Source organism: Eurosta solidaginis, chromosome 1 (genome assembly GCF_040869045.1).
Source record: "Eurosta solidaginis isolate ZX-2024a chromosome 1, ASM4086904v1, whole genome shotgun sequence".
NCBI lineage: Eukaryota > Metazoa > Arthropoda > Insecta > Diptera > Tephritidae > Eurosta > Eurosta solidaginis.
In genome coordinates this window covers 115,604,479-115,622,929 of record NC_090319.1, presented here as the reverse complement: position 1 = coordinate 115,622,929, position 18,451 = coordinate 115,604,479, and the positions used below count along the sequence as shown (strand labels likewise).

Here is an 18,451-nt window from a genome sequence, read left to right as displayed (position 1 = left end):
TTAAAGCTGAACACGCAAAACAATTTTTACTTGGATAACTAAAATATTTACCTTGTTTCATAGAGAGCCTTATACTATGTTTTTTAAGTAGTCGTACCTCGCAAACATTTAGAATATAAAGATTGGAATTATAATTTCTTTCATTGGTCATTACTTATGAACGGGCAAAGATATTTTAACAATTTCTGTTTAAAATAAAGCGTACAACTCCATTTATCAAGCACACGCTTTTTGGTAGAGCTAATATTTCTAGTACTTAGCCGTTTTTTCTGCGAATTTACCAAAAAAAAAAAATATTTATGACTTCAACCTCTCCCAAAAATTAAATATTGCTCTTTTATGCAAAAATCTTTTTAACATTGGCTTAAAAAATTATAAATTAGTAACCTCTTATGCTATAGAAATAACAAGAGATTTTCCAACGCCACCTAGAACAATTTCACATATTGTCAGCTAGATCTACTATATATATAAAAATAAGTGTACATTTTGATTGTCACTCCATAACTCGAGAACGGCTCGACAGATTGCCATGGAATTTTTAGAAAAGATACAGGAAGGAGAGATGATGGTTAGTTCTGGGAGGCTAGGGTCTCGAGATATAGCCCAAAACGTGGACCCGGGTACCCCTAGAATGTGTTTATACAATATGGATATCAAATGAAAACTGTTGAACAGTGCTATAGTACAGGATAATTTTCATGCAACTGGGAGGCTAGGGTCTCGAGATATAGCCCAAAATGTGGACCCGGGTACCCCCTAGAATGTGTTTATACAATATGGATATCAAATGAATGCTGTTGATAAGTGCTATAGTACAGGATAATTTTCATACCCCTGGGTGACTAGGGTCTCGAGATATAGGCCAAAACGTGGATCAGGGTAACGGATGTGTTTTTACATTATGGATATCAAATTGAAGCTGTTGATATGTGCTTTAGTGTAGAGTAAGTTTTACACCGCTGAGTGACTAGGGTCTCGATATATAGGCCAAAACATGGACCCGGATGCCCCTAGAATGTGTATGTATTATGGATATCAAATGAAAGTTATTGCTGAGAGCTCTAAAGTTCATTGTGATATTCGATTTAGTCGAATCAACCTGGAAAAACTGATAAATATGCATGCGAAGCCGAAACAAAGAAAAGAATTAATAATACCCACATACCTATTTACATACGTCCTATTCGATTTGCCTGAAATTTCGTATATAAATTTGCCTATATTAGTATTTACGATGCTTTTTTCCGGGAAGTATACCAGAGACGGACTGGGACTGGGATTAGGACTAGGACTGAGACTGAGACTCGGAGTGGGACTGGGACTGAGACACGGAATGGGACTGGTGAAATATTCGTAATTGAAAGACGTTGCACGTTTGATTGTGCGACCTTAAGTCTTTTTTATTGAATAAATTATTGTCTTTTATACTAATTTACTTAACCTATACATTCATAAATATCTTAATACTAATAACTAAAAATAAGTACATAGGAAATGGGTTATGCATACATGTACGTTTGGCTACAGTCTTTGTATACATGTAGTTTTGTATGCATAACTCCATACATGTAGTTTTGTACAATTTGCAGCGTCAGCAGATCAGTTTGAATATTTTGGTATTTTCCCACAATTAGTTGAATGTTTGTATGTATATTACAATGGGTTGTGTGTTTATATGTATAATTTATTAACTGAGATATGTGTCTCATATTCGGCATTCCGTGCCGTCTGGGTTAGTTCAATAATTGTAATATGATTATTACTAAAATATATTTGAATTTGTTATGCGTAATGCGACAGTAATGCGGCAGTTACTCACCAACGTACGTACCAAAAACGTGTCAGCTGACACGACCTATTTTATGAGTGTGCAATGTAAACGAAAACTCAACGACGTGCAACGCCCGTACGTACGTAGCCCGGAACGTAGAAATCAAAACAATTTTGATTTTTTCCGTAAGAACGTGTCAGCTGATCGCTCTCTCACTAGACAGAGTTGCCTAGTAAACTTTTGTGCCCTAATTTTTGACCGTTTGCAGGTTTATGCAAAAACACCTAATTAAAGTTTGAAAAATTGTGAAAATAATTCGAAATAATTATGTAAAAGTGCTGATTATAAATATTTAATCTATTTATACTTATTTAATATGTATTCCGGCCTTTTACAATATCAAAAATTAAATTGGAAAAAGTTGATGTTTCCATAAGCATACATACAAAATGGTCAATGGCAACAGTGCTTATCTGTAAACAATACACACACAAATATGTTATGTACATGTACACAGACGCACACATTGATTCCTACGGGCTTGAGAGTTCGGTCAAACGTGCTTCGTACGACAACCGTCCTTACGTACGGCACACGTCGGTGGGTAACTGCCGCATTACTCACGAACGTACGTACCAAAAACGTGTCAGCTGACACGACCTATCTTATGAGTGTGCAATGTAAACGAAAACTCACCGACGTGCAACGCCCGTACGTACGTAGCCCGGAACGTAGAAATCAAAACAATTTTGATTTTTTCCGTAAGAACGTGTCAGCTGATCGCTCTCTCACTAGACAGAGTTGCCTAGTAAACTTTTGTGCGCTAATTTTTGACCGTTTGCAATTTTATGCAAAAACACCTAATTAAAGTTTGAAATATTGTGAAAATAATTCGAAATAATTATGTAAAAGTGCAGATTATAAATATGTAATCTATTGATATTTATGTAATATTAATTCCAGACTTTTACAACATCAAAAATTAAATTGGAAAAAGTTGATGTTTCCATAAGCATGCATACAAACTGGTCAATGGCAACAGTGCTTATCTGTAAACAATACAAACACAAATATGTTATGTACATGTACACAGACGCACACATTGATTCCTACGGGCTTGAGGGTTCGGTCAAACGTGTTTCGTACGACAAATGTCCGTACGTACGGCACACGTCGGTGGGTAACTGCCGCATAAAGCCGCAAGTATGTTACAGTAGGTGTGGCATATAATGATACAATACAGTGTGTGACGTATAATGCTACACTGGAACAAAATACATACCACCCTCTGGGACTGGCAATAAGAGATGAAGAAGAATGAGAAAAAATTGAGAGAAGAAAAAAGAGAGAAGTAGACTGAGAAAGAGATAGAATGGGATGAAGTTGGAGATAGATGAAGCGAAAAAGACGGAGGGAGGAATGAATAAAAAGATTAGGAAAAGGTGTAGAGGGGTAGGGCAGAGTTAGATGGAAAAAGCTCATTAAAATGTATGCAGATAGATCAAATTTAGGGCAGAACAACGTCTGCCAGGTCGGCTAGTTCATTACAGAACCAAACAAATAAAAAATTTTATTTTCACATTCACTACACTACAACTCTACATTTTAAGCCCAAGCTTTTTGGTAGAACTACCAAGTCTAGTACTAAGCAGTTATTTCTGCGAATATGCGAAACAATATTTATGACGTCCACCTTTCCCAAAAATTAAAAGTTGCTCATTTTATGCAGAAATATTTTTAAATGCGAGCTGCAGGAAGAAACGGTAGAGCACGTTCTGTGTTCGTGTCTTGCGCTCGCCAGGCCAGGGCTCCAGCTACTAGGGGCGGCGCAGAGTTACCAGATCTTTTACTTTCACATACATTTCTACTCACTCCACCTTTTATATTGGATCCATGCTTCAAATAATACGAAGATATAGCGAATTTAAATATTTTCTAATAGGCGGCTGACACCGTTCACTTCTTAAAAATTCGTAGGTCTCACGCATCCACACATTTATAATACCTTTCATGAAAATGAAATGGTATATTACGTTTGTCAAAAATCTAAAAATTGTAAGTCCTTAAACGAGAAGACCAATAAGTATACCAAATTGATCATGTTAAAAATGTGGTTTAACCTAAGGCCACACTGAGCTGCACTACACTGCGCTTCACTTTTTTAACACGCTTTTATATTAGCTTGGCCTGTATCTATCTATGTATGTAACGGAATCTTTGAGCTTAATTTTCACCAGTTTCTAGAAGTCTGATTAATTTGAAACTTTGCACACGTATCAAGGACCGATGACAATGCATTGATGTGATGGTGTGGTGACATAAGGTCAACGGCCATAAGGTAAATTGGCCTTATTACCATTTTGAATGGCCATAAGTTTGATTGAAACTTTGCACACGTATCAAGGCTCGATGACAATGCATTAGTATGGTGGACATAAGGTCAACGGCCATAAGGTCGATTGGCCTTATTACCACTTTGCATGGTCATAAGTTTGATTGAAACTTTGCACACGTATCAAGGCTCGATGACAATGCATTAATGTGATGGTTTGGTGACATAAGGTCAACGGCCATAAGATCACTTGGCCTTATTACCACCTTGAATAGCCATAAGTTTGATTGACACTTTACAAAGGTATCAAGGCTCGATGACAATGCATTAATGTGATGGTGTGGTGACATAAGGTCAATTGGCCTTATTACCACTCTGAATGGCCATAAGTGTGATTGAAACTTTGTAGCTTGGCCTGTATCTATCTATGTATCTATGTATCCATGTATTTATGTAACGGAATATGGAGTGGAGCCGAGAGCCCCGGTAATGCAGAGCTCCGAACTCCGTTGCACCTTTTGAAGCATTTTAAGATAGGTAGTTTTAGCTAGTGCAGGCCACCAGACCAAGGCACCATAAAGAAGAATCGGGCGCACAATGCCTGTGTAAATCCAGTAGGTCACCTTAGGGGAGAATCCCCAGGAGGTGCCGATTGCTTTCTTGCAGGTGAACAGCTCTGCTGCTGCCTTCTTGGATCGCTCCACTATATGGTCACTCCATAATAGCTTCCTATCCAGAATTTCTCCCAAATACTTGACCTGATCGCTAAACGCTAAGAACGTACCCCCAATTCTTGGCGGTGTAAGATTTGGTAATTTGTACCTCCTCGTGAAGAGGACAAGCTCGGTTTTATCCGGGTTGACTTCCAACCTGTGGCGAGTTGTACTCCGGGAGCAGCTCCAGAATGTCAGCTGGGTCCGTTGGCGTCCCTGGAACCCAGTTTCTAGCCGTTGGTCGTGAGGGGATATCACGCGCATCCACTGCCTTGAGGCGCGCGCCCGGATATACCACGCCTATCAGCGTCACGGCGGCCCTATAGAGGTTTACCGACCTGGCGTCGTCACAGGCAATAAGCTTGACATTGCCCTGGAAGCACCCTGCATCGGTGTAAGATGGATGTGGACCAGGGTTGTCTTTCTTAACCTTAACGGCCACCGTAGCGAGCGCGGCCTCGATCCACTTCCACTCTTGTTTCGGGATCCTGCCTTCTTCGCTGCTCTCGTCTATAATGCCAATGAACTGCCGACCCTTGCAATTTCGGCGAAAGACCGCGTCCAGCCTCCCTTCGTCTTGGCCCTTTTCGGTGCCGTGGGGTTGGATTGATCCATGGACCGCTGGCGTTTCGAGGTTTCATCACTCACGACTAAAACTTTTAAAATTACTTGAACTAAAAAATTAAAAATAAATAATAGTTTAAAAAAACTAAAAAACCACGCTTTTATAGCTAACCGAACTAAAAAAGAGAAAATAATTTTCCATTAAAAAGAGTTTATATAACAGTAGTAGAAGGTCAGACAATCATTTATAGTTAATCACCTCAAACTAAAATTATAATAAATTTTAAGTTATTAACATATTAATTTAATTCACAGTAAAAAGCGTGGGGTGCTTGATATTGAATTTTACAATCATTCTATTGGCAACTATCTGAGAGGAAAGATATGAAATGTAGTCAAATGCACCCCACGCTTTTTAATCTGAATTAAATTATTCTGTTAATAACTTAAATTTTATTACAATTTTAGTTTGAGGTGATTAACTATAAATGATTGTCTGGCCTTCTACTACTGTTATATAAACTCTTTTTAATGGTAAATTATTTTCTCTTTTTTAGTTCGGTTAGCTATAAAAGCGTGTTTTTTTAGTTTTTTTAAACTATTATTTATTGCCTATTTGATCAACATGGCCGCGCCGCGCACTGCTGCAGCCGTTAGGTGAGAATTGCTTCATGAGAATACATGCGAAGAATATTTTGCAGCGCATTGTAGTGCAGCTCAGTGTGGCCTTAGCTTTAATTTAGTTGTTGTTTTTGTTGTAGCAGTGCTTCGCCCCACCTAATAGATGCGACCGATCACAAATTGTAATCAATGTTCTCTAACGTGAGTCCAAGGAAACTTGCTGTTTCAACAGGGGTGGACCATAATGAAAGGGGCGTTACAGGCGTTGGTTCCACATTACAATTAAAGAGATGGTTGGTGTCATGTGGGGTCACATTGCAAGCGGGGCATACATTTTGTATGTCGGGGTTGATTCTGGATAGGTAAGAGTTTAGCCTGTTACAGTATCCAGAACGAAGTTGAGCTAGAGCGACTCGCGTTTCCCTGGGGAGTATGCGTTTCTCTTCCGCAAATTTGGGTACTGTCCTTTGAGTACTGGATTCACTGGGCAATTCATGGCATAAAACTCTGTTTGTGGAGTTCACTGAGGACCTGCTTGTGTTTTTTGCTTCATACGGCTGAGTTCTCAGGTGCCGTATTTCCTCAAAATGCCCCTAGGAGGTATTGGCTCATCAATCAGATGTCTATTGGGGTGCCCAGATTTCTAGGAATTCAACAGGAACTGTTTGGTTAGCATCTCATTTCTCTCCCTGATGGTGAGTGTTCTCACCTCATTATGTAGATGGTGTTCTGGGGACATAAGAAGACAGCCTTGGCGGTTCTAAGAGCAGTATTTTGGCAGGCCTGTTGCTTCTTCCAGTGAGTAATTTTTAGGCTTGGGGACCATATAGGGGACGCGTAGCATGCAATTGGCTGGCCAATTGCTTTGTAATGGGCGTTACTTTGTATTTTCCCCAAGTACTGCCTGCAAGGGATTTCAGGATTTTATTACGGCTCTGGATTTTCGGAACAATTGCGGCTGCGTGCTCACCAAAATGTAGATCCTGATCAAACGCCACACCCAAGATTTTGGGGTGTAGGACAGTCGGTAGCGTAATGCCATCGACGTGGATGTTCAAAATGGTCGACATTTGGGACGTCCATGTTGTAAATAAGGTCGCGGAGGATTTAGTCGGTGATAATGCCAGGTTTCGCGAGGCGAAAAACTGGAGGCATCAGTGAGGTAGCTGTTTATTCTGTTGCAAAGCTCATCGATCTGTGGGCCTGGCCCTGTGGCCATTATTGTGCAGTCATCGGGGTAGGAAACGATAGTAACTCCTTCTGGTGGCGAAGGTAGCTTAGATATGTAGAAATTAAACAAAAGTGGGATAGGACACCACCCTGTGGCACCCCTTGTTTAATTCTTCTTGGTTTTGATGTTTCGTTTCTAAATTGCACCGATGCCTGCCGACCACCCAGATAATTTGCGGTCCACCTTTTAAGACATGGGGGAAGGGTATGCCCTTCCAGGTCTTGCAGTAACGTGCCATGGTTGACCGTATCAAAAGCTTTTAATTTAGTCATGCACGTCTGTCTGGTTAAACGAAAGCTAGTTTCTCAATTTTTGAGATATCTTGATAAAATTAGGTGAGCAGGTATATCTAGATGTCTACCTGGACGTTTGTCGAAACCGGCCAGATCGGACCACTATATATCTATCCACCATACATCCGATTATTCAAAAACTGGGGTTTTTGTCATATCTTCCTCAATTTATGAGATATTAACTTCATACTGCACCGGATGCTTTCGTATATGGCATGTATTGTTGGCTAAAAAATCTTAGGGATCGGTTGTATATAAGTATATATTCCATACAACCGGTTGTTGGGATCAGGAGCTCTTCGTAATTTCCGCCCGTTTTTAACACCTAGAACCTTCAAATGTCACCAAACGTTTGCATGTGCTGAATGTTTTGTTGTATATCATAAAATCATAGAGATCTGTAGCATACATAGTACATATATATATCCTACAACCGATTGTTAAGATAAGAAACTCTTGGCAATTTCTGTCTCATTTCAAGAGCTATAGAATTCGTATTTCACAAAATGACTACTACATATTACATACATTGACTGTTGTCTGAAAAATCGTAGTGATCGGTCGTATATATGGCATACATCATACAACCGATAGTTCTGCCACATTTTAGCAGCTATAAGCTTCAAATGTCACCAAATGATTACATATATATGTCATGTATTGTTGAATGAAAAAATCCTATAGATATGTCATTTAACTAGTACACATCCCATGCAACCTATAGTTTAGATAAGAGATTCGTGGTCACGGCTTTCTCACTCAGGCAACAAGAAACGTGAAACTTTGTGTGAGGATTACGGATTTTTATTTATTTCATATATACCGAAAATGTCGCTTATGTATGTACATATATCTGTTCTTTATATATTACACATTTTATATAGCCGATTATTGGGATATTACGAATGGGATAAGATTATTGCTCAGCTCCATTCATGAATGGTATAAAGTCTTCAGTACATCCGAAGACAGTCCCGTCCTTACTTGTTATTTTTAAGATTATTATTAAGAAAAGCTCTCAGTGAAAACTCATCTGCCTTGCAGATGCCGTTCGGAGTCGGCATAAAACATGTAGGTCCCCTCCGGCCAATTTGTAGGGAAAATCAAGAGGAGCACGACGCAAATTGGAAGAGAAGCTCGGCCTTAGATCTCTTCGGAGGTTATCGCGCCTTACATTTATTTTTTTTTATATTTTTATTAAGAAATGCTACCTACTAACAGACACATATATATACAACTTCTCCGATTAACCCAGCATGCTATATACAAAACAGTGAAATCGTAATAGCTTTTTCGAAATGCCCATTCATCTCTTATCAGGAAAAATATGGAAAACTAGGTTTGAAAAATCTTACCTCTCTACTTTTTTGCGAAGTTACACTGTGCGTCAGAGAAGCAATTTGTTGGCATTGTTTCCACTTATTGCGCAGCTTCTATTCTGTCGTTCCGGTGTTATGGAGTGCGCGTGGTGTACAAGAGACTGACCGTCTGCGGGTGATGTTGCCAGGCGTGAGCTTATTTTGTTCATATATCCTACGTTCGCATTGACGCATAAGACTCTCGGAAGTGTTTTTGCACCGACACTTGCCACATTGGCGTGCCACCTAGCAAATTAATATGCTCACACGAAGTCTTTTAATTGCTACTCATAGTATGATCGAACGCGTTCACCTGTTAGCTTCAGTTCCGCAGCGGTTTTCATTTGGTTTTCACCTGTGTATATATGTACATATTTTTACTAATTCTTAATCTTGAAATGAGGAATTAAATTTTTTAAATATGAGATATTTTTTAGACCGATATTAAATTTTGAGATCGTGTATATAAACTAAACAAAAAAATTGATTTAAAATTTTATTTTTCAATCAACATAAGCCACATGTATTCCGCTCATGTACAATTAAATGCCTCCCGGCAGGCCAACATGCTGCAGTCAGCGCACGCCCACCGAGAGGTGTACATATGTATATACTGACGCATCGCATTTATAGTTCGATTGTTGTATGTGTCTGTTTATCGAGATCAAAGACATATGGAATGCTCAACATACCTTTGTAAAACGTATAAATATTTATTAAGAATACAAATATATTTAAAGTATGTTCACCTAAACGCATACATGCATGCATTCGTATTATTAAATTGTTAAGTACAAAATGTGAACTCCGTTAAGTGAAAGTGACAATGTTCTGTGTGTGCATACAGGAAAGTATGAGGAGTACATACATATGTATGTAGATAACTAAATGTACGTTGAAGCATAAAGACGCCCGGCCGCGTCAACAAAGCCATACATACATAAATTAGTGCAATTGCAAATATACTAGAAGTGTTTAAAAAAAGCGTCTCTTTATGAGCTATTTTTACGATACGGAGTAAGTTGTTCCTAAAAATGTACATATGTATGTATAGTTTTATAAATATTAATACATACATATATAAGATATGTATGCATTACATAGCGTGGTTAGATTGTTTTTAAACTCTGGGGAGGTGAGTTTCCTACATAGATTTGAAACTGAAAGTACCACTCAATTTCCTGTAGTGCTAATGGATATCCGATACGTTCTCACCTATCCGTTTAGCCGGCTGCATATGGGCAAGTATTCCAGAAAATGAATTAAAATTAGGCATTTAGTTTTAAATATTTAATGATTTAGCAGCTTTGTAGAATATTCTTATGGAACGTAATGCGTTTTGCATTAGAAAGGGGCTTTTTTGCATTATCGGGCTGCACACAATTTCATTCCAAGATGACCATGGTATTCGTGGGACATTGATATGTTCGGGCCAGTGCACATTGTCCGAAATCTGGTTCTTTTTTGGGCTTCAATTCATAATTTTTATAACAAAAAATTCTTGATATCTTAAAATATTTAAGAGTACGTTTATATTAAGAGGAGTTGAAAATTACAGATATGTAGCAGTAACAGTATTTGCGCAGTAGGCTTTGAAAGTCGTGTTAATGGCATATATGTAATACTTCTATATCAATACTACTGAACTGTGCAGCCTGTCAAACATTACAGTACAGATATACAACGAGGGAAGGAGACAAAATCTCAAGGCTGTCGTTAAATTTTTGTAAAAAAGGGGCTTAAATAAATGTATATTTCAACAAGCCGCCTTGCTTCTATCAATATTAATTTACAATATTTCGTTCTCCAAATGAAAAAGTAAGCTTTTGTTTTCCATTAGTATTATAAAATTTTTTGTATTAAGAACTCCGCATAATAGCATTACCGATTTGTGCTGAGTGCGCAGATATACGTATGTAAATGAGCCCAAAGCGACAAAAAAAGCAAATAATGCCAACTGTCAACTACGAATGTATGTATAAGTATATTTTTATACATATATTTTTGAATTTTTTTCATTTCAAAAATATGAATTCTTCGCCTTGTTTTTTTTTACTATTTATGTAAATAATGTACTTTAATGGCTGCAGCCCGTATTTAAATAATAAATATATTAAGCCTTGTATTATATTTGTTGGCCTTTTCATTGTTTAATCGACTAAACTGAGATTTTATAACAATTAGTATGCAGAAGTTGGGTAAAGGGGATAATGACCCGTTTACCCCTTTAATACTTTTTTTGCATACGCTACTACAATTCACTAACACTAACAAAGCCCGCGCATGCGCAGAACATACATTTGCACAGTTTCAGCAAATAATGATTGACAGAAAATTTGCACATTAGGAAGATGGGAAGGTATTGATATAGAAGTATTATATATATGGTTAATGGTCATGTTTCGTTTGGCAGAAATAAGTGGAAAATTAGTAGCTTAAAAAATTGTGTTTACGTATCGTATCGCTCGTTTTATTAATTTTCGTTTTTCGAGATATATTTTAATAACGGATTAAAGACATTAGCTATGTATATACAACGCAATGAAAAAAATTTCCCAGAAGTAGTTGTCTTAGCATCTTTGTTTTACAAATTCTGCACGCTTACTTGTCAGTCAGTAGGTAGTAAAGTGATTGAATTCAGCGTTACAGCAGCTTTTCTCATAGAAAATGTTTTGATTTTTGAATTTTAAGTGAAACAACACGAAACAAATATATGTATATTCCACTAACGGAAAAGTATATTTTTGTTTAGTATTTGGCTGAATGATTTTTCCATAGTAAAGTGAATTATCTCGAATCAAAAATTTTAAGCAAAAATAAAGCCCATTCCTTCAAATATATAAATTTATTTTGCAACAATTTGTTAGACCAAAAATTGAGGTTTATCCTCCTTCCTATCAAATTTATAAAACTCTTTCAGTGCTTTAGAAATTAGCCCAAGAATTGAACTATTTAAAATAACAAAACTTTATTTGTGTTTTGATTTGAAAAATAAAGTTCGAAATGTGTTTAATAAGAATTTATTGATACATAACTGTGTTTCCGATTACATGGTGTTACACCAAATTTTTTTTGTTAAACAGCGGCATCCAGGTCATAAGAAAACGCTCAAGAATTTTTTTAATTTTCCCCTGGTAGGCCAAAGTGAGGTTATTTTATTTGAAAATATATATTTTTCAATTTCATTATTCATATTCTCTCAACATCCGCTTTCGAAATGCCCCCTGCGTGCATTAATTGAAGCAAGCAAAGATTTCTTGGGCATTTCTTGAATACTACAAGTACAAATTTATGGTTGCAGCACAGATATCTGAAAAATTGTATAAAGAAAATGAATAATAACAACTAAGAAAGTCTAAGTTCGGATGAAACCGAAGCTGTGCACTTGAAACGCTGTTGTTGTTTGCTTTGTGCGGTTAATAGTGTTATAAGGCTGCGCAATAATACATATATATATATATATATATATATATATATATATATATATATATATGGTTCTATTCTTACCTGTACAACCAACCGTTATCCAATCAAAGTTATAAAACCCTGCGTACAAGTACGGCTGGATATAAAAAGGGGAAATACAAATTTCCAAATAAAAACACTTGAAGTGTGGTTTACAAGGGGATAATACAAAACATTTCCCTCAACTCAGGCGTAGTCACCCGTCACTAACCCCTAGAGTGACGACGTCTTCCCCGTTGCACTTCAGAATTATGCAGTTAAACTGCCATGGGTTAATTGGGAAGATCACGGAGATAGTTGATTATATGAATCGGCATAACATCCGAATTGCTTTGATTCAAAAGACCAAACTCACAGCAAGATCTGCTCTGCAGACCTGCTCTGGGTATAACGTCCACAGAAAAGATCGCGAGAGCGGAAATGGAGGCGGTCCCGCGTTTATCATCCAATATTCAGTGCAGTGTAATCTATTCGATCCCAACATCGGCAGCAGGGATAGTGTCCGGGAACGTCAAGGCATATATGTCCCATCAGGCGATATAAACTTAGAAATCATCTACATCTACATCCCTCCTGTCCCCTGTTGATCGCACTACTCACTGGCGATAATCGCGATTGGGCGATTTCAATGCCCATCACGATCTATAGCATTCTAACCTACAGGTGGACAGCGGACAAAATAGAGGAAACGACAATAAACGAAGACGCCCCAATCGTATGGTAGGCAGCTGTCACAGATCGCCAGATATATCCATCGTAAGCGCAGGACTAGTAAACTGCGTCAACTGGCAGCCGATGGTAACATTTCCTTTCGCATGAGCGGTCTGCCGACTTCATGATTACTGAGAACTGCACTTTCATCAACGTTAAGAAAGGAAAGTGGGATGATTACAAATCCTTTACAGACCCTCGCTTTCCCTATCCCGAATGATGCCCGCCAAGGGGAAAGTGCTTTCTGCAAGGTCATCGAATCCGCCTCGTCCCCTTTTATTCCCGCCGGAAGAATGCCGGAAATCCGGCCACCCCCTAATAAGGGATATAAACCAACGCATCAGATTGCTTGTGAATGACCACAAGCGGCCAAAATCGGACGAACATTTAAAGAATTGTTACCTCTCTGACGGTGTGGGTAAGCTTCGATCCACCGTAAAGTCACTATCGAATCCGTCTAAGCAAATGACAAAATCTCCATCGCCTCTGGCGATAAAGTGCTGTCGGACGCGAAAAAATGCGCGATCGCTTTTTGCCGACAATATGTAATGCATTCTACGGTTGCCAAAGTTAGGCGGGCCAACAGACGCGCACAAATACAGCGCGTTCCCAATTACCATCACCGCCAAAGAGGTTGAGGATACCTTAGGTCATGTTAAACCATCTGAAGCAGTGGGTCCATACGGCTTAGCCATGCCGATGCTTAAGACCTAGGTAAAGAGGGTTTCAAATATTTAGCACATGTCTTCAACTTGTCCCTACCAACTTTCGCCATCCCCGAAAAATTGAGAACGGTAAAGGTGGTTCCGATATTAAAGCCTGGGAAACCAGCTAACATAGGAGATTCTTATCGTCCGATATCTCTCTTATCGGCAGTAGCCAAGACACTTGAAGCCATTTTGCTTCCATATTTTAATGCAAATTTTCAACTTGCCAATCATCAGCATGGCTTCCTTGCAAAGCACACGATATTAGACTAACGAAGAGGCTCAAATCTCTGAAGAGAGAATACTTAAAGCTCACGATGGCATACTAACTGTAAATTGCCTTTTGGCGTCATGTAATTATAAGTTAGGCCTCATTAGTAACAGCAGATGTAGGAAGAGCGAGCTGCAGAAGAAAACTGTTGAGCACGTTATGTGTTCATGTCCTGCGCCCGCCAGGTCAAGGCTCCAGCTATTAGTGGCGGCAGAGTTACCAGATCTCGAGGCAGCAATTAAGTTAGGCCCAGGAATACTTCTCGTATTTGCTAAGAAGACAGAGTTACTCTACAACATAAGTCCTTACACCTGACTGGGGCACTTCCGTTTGGTCGTCAAACAAATTCTGGTTATACTAGGCACACAGTCTATGTGAGGTCTTTATTGACCGGCCAGTTCAACCCAACCTAACGCTATTGGGTTCCCCAAACTAAAAGTATTTAAACAAAACAAGCTGGTTACATTTATTCGAAGAGTTGTTATAACATATAACTTTACTAATGGACAGTGTTTTTTTTTTGTTCCACGCGTGACATTTATACAATTTATTATAATTTGCATAACATATCTTAAGATGAAACATTGTGTAAAATTGTCCCACCCGTGACAATGGATCATCCCTATTATAAATTAAAATCTATTTTAGAATAGGATTTTCAGCACTTATTAGGGATGAAATTTACATTATTTTGGTTTTTATATTGAACTTCATCACAAAGTGCGGTTTTTACCATTGTTAGACGAAATCGCTTAGAGATGAGTCGTTTGTCTGAGCTATCGTTCGCTATCAGAATTATGCCCTAAAAAGCTTCATTGTTCTATTTTTTGTCCTGGACGCAAGATCTTTATAATAACCGGCTTCCATATGGCAATCTCTAAGATTAACGGTATCTAAACTGAGTCTAAATAAAATGTTCTACGCTTTCTTCTAGGATGATGGAATTTTCCTATTTAATTTTTTATTTCCTGTTTTTTTTTTAATTTTTTTGTGAATACAATTAATGCTTAAATCGAAGTTGTTTTTTTTTTCTACCAAAACGAAACAGTTGACCCTGTTTCAAGAGAATTATGAAAAATATGAGCTCGATTTCAATATCCAACAGTGAAACAAATCATACTAGTCTAAATAATACATACATGTATGAAAAAATATTTAAAACGAATGAACAACTCATTATGCCAAACTTTATACATATGCACATCCTGTTGACATTGCTATCACATGTTAACGAAGTCAGTTGAAATTAATAGCAAAATACAAGAATTAATTTAAACTTTTATTCAAAACTTGAACGCACATGGCAAAACTGAATGTCTCAATGAATATGTAATTTTTTGTAAACTCATCGTAAACTCATCTAAACAAAGCAAGAAAAATGAAACAAACACATAGCCATGAGACTAAATAAAAAAACAATTTAAGCATTTATAAACAGTCCACAATATGTACATATAAATGTGTAAAAAAAAAATTTAAACAAATTTTTCTTACATACAATTTTAAATTTTCTTCTTTCTCTCTACCTTTTTACAACGCTGCTTTATTGTTCGTACTGATCCTAATAAATATTTACTTTGGATTTGCCATTGTTATTTATTCCTGTCCCATTAATTTCAAATACCCAATCGTCCACTATTCGTCCAAATATGTAACGTTTGTTTGATCGTTTGGTTATTTGTTTTCGTTTGCACACTTTCCCTGTTTTGTTTTTATTTCTTTTTAATTTTTATATTCTTCTTTTTGGTTGCTATTGGTTTCTCTCCGTTTTGTTTTTATTCGCACATTTTGTGGGGAACCTAACGCAACAATATGCTACGAGAACGAAGACGCCTCGCTCATTACAAGCTCAGCAGCAGGTAATTTATTAATATACTATATATAATGATATGTACATATATACGTATTTATAATGATTATTTTTTCCAAGTTCTTAACAACGATGGGTTGTGCTAAAATAATGAGAAAACTAATAGTTTTCGTGAAATATCGTATCACCTTCACACTACTTAAAAAAATATTTTTGCCTTGGCCGCCACAATACTTTGTGATAGGAAATCGGGGGCAAATTGACCTATCGAAAGCATTCGACTCCGTAAACCTGTACATAATGATCCGGAAACTAGCTGAATTAGGTATAGATCAAATTGGAATTAAAATATTTGAAAGTTTTTTAGTAGGTAGGGAACAATATGTCGAGGTAAATAACGTAAAAAGTGTGAAAAAAATCAAAACAGGAGTTCCACAAGGCTGTAAATTGGCAGCTACTTGTTTGCTTATATACATAAACAACGTAATAAAACTTTTTAATCTTCACGGTACGCCGCAGTTCTACGCAGATGACGGTAGCATTATGTATGCAGAAAACTCGTTTGAACAACTAGTCACAAGTATAGAAAAACTTAGAAAAAATTAGACGGTGGTTCGACACAAATATGCTTAAAATAAATCTCTCAAAAACTAATTTTATAATTTTTAAAAATTTCAAACCAGTGCCGGATATTAATGAATTTTCCGGGATCATGTTTAACAATGTCAGGATTTGTAGGGTAGAAAGGCTTAAATACTTAGGCATTTGGTTCGACTCCAACTTAAACTGGAGCGAGCAAATAAATAACTTAAAACTGAAACTAATTCCCTTTAACTTTGCATCATACAAAAATATAAACACAACATACAACGCGTATTTCATGTCGCAGATCAGCTATTTAAATCCAATTTAGAATCGGTGTGCAGAATATAAAATAAACGAACTTCAGCGTTTACAAAACAAAGTAATAAAGAATATACTGTCCTTACCAATAAGAACTTCCACTACAAGCCTTTATGAGAACAGGCTAGACATTAAAAAATATGTATCTTACAAACACTTTTAGTAGTTTTCAAAATTAAAAATAACTTGATAAAGCACAACACATAACTCAATATAATAGATCGATCGGTATATAGTCTGCGATGTGCTACATTTCTTCCGAACCGGGAAAAGTGCAAACTCTATTCGCAATTATGGTGTCAGACTCTTCAATAAATTGCCGGAACAAGTCAGAGCATGTCTAAATATTAATGCCTTTAAGAAAAATGTGATAATGCTCTTACTTCAAAGCTATGATTTCGGCATCGACCAATTTTAATAAAGTGCTTAGATTATGGAGGGAACACTTCTCTGCTCTCCTAAATGGAGGCAGCTTTTCACCGCGCAGAGATGAAGAACCCGATCCCGCAATCGATGATGATGGAATATATGTCCCCCCGCCCGATTATGACGAAGTTAGAATAGCAACAACCAGATTGAAAAACAACAAGGCCGTGGGCGCTGATGGATTGCATGCGGAGTTATTCAAGTACGGCGGCGAGGAGTTGGTAAGGCGAATGCAGCAGCTTCTTAGCAAAATATGGGCGGACGAGTGCATGCCCGACGGTTGGAATCTAAGTGCTCTTTGCCCAGTTCACAAGAAGGGGGATACTGCAAAATGTACCAGCTATCGTGGAATCAGCCTTTTTAATATCGCATATAAGGTCCTTTCAAGTGTATTGTGCGAAAGATTGAAGCCCACAGTGAACCGGCTGATTGGACCTTATCAGTGCGGCTTCAGACCTGGTAAATCTACCACTGACCAGATTTTCACAATGCGCCAAATATTGAAAAAAAAAAAACCCGTGAAAAGAGAATCGACACACATCACCTCTCCGTCGACTTTAAAGCCGCCTTCGAAAGCACGAAAAGGAGCTGCCTATATGCCGCTATGTCGGAATTTGGTTTCCCCGCAAAACTTATACGGCTGTGCAAAATGACGTTGAGCAACAGCATGAGCTCAGTCAGAATTGAGAAGGAACTCTCCGAGCCGTTCGAAACTAAACGGGGTTTCAGACAGGGTGACCCCCTATCGTGCGATTTCTTTAATTTGATGCTGGAGAAAATTATACTAGCTGCAGAACTTAACCGCTCTTGAACAATATTCTATAAAAGCGTGCAATTACTGGCGTATGTTGACGATATTGATATCATCGGCCTGAACACCCGCGCTGTTAGTTCTACTTACTCCAAACTGGAAAAAGAGGCGGTAAAGATGGGTTTGATGGTGAATGAGGACAAAACGAAGTACCTGCTGTCATCGAGCAGAGAGTCAGCGCATACGCGCCTTGGCAACCACGCTACTGTTGGCAGCCATAATTTCGAAATAGTAAAAGGCTTCGTTTATTTGGGAACCAGCATCAACACTAGCAACAAAATCAGCACTGAAATCCAGCGAAGGACCAATCTTGCCAATATATGCTACTTTGGACTAGGTAGGCAACTGAAAAGTAAAGTCCTCTCTCGGCGAACGAAAATCATACTCTACAAGTCACTTATCGTACCCGTCCTGCTATATGGGGCAGAAGCATGGACCATGACATCAGCAGATGAAGTGGC

At 37.9% G+C, this 18,451-nt stretch overlaps 1 protein-coding gene across 4 annotated transcripts in view; it reads left to right on the top strand.

Moving 5' to 3' along the window:
- LOC137236741 (uncharacterized) overlaps positions 1-18,451 on the top strand; it is a 208,403-nt gene that overhangs the window by 41,233 nt on the left and 148,719 nt on the right. The window contains exon 2 of one of the 4 annotated variants that reach the window (XM_067759709.1): positions 15,411-15,899. The exons of 1 other annotated variant lie outside the window; for it this stretch is intronic. In XM_067759709.1, the coding sequence (XP_067615810.1) occupies positions 15,853-15,899 (47 nt within the window). In that variant the 5' untranslated portion in view covers positions 15,411-15,852. Of the gene's footprint in view, positions 1-9,463; positions 9,904-13,514; positions 15,900-18,451 lie in introns of those variants that run through there. 2 more of the 4 variants (XM_067759711.1, XM_067759710.1) reach the window with 2 other exon arrangements.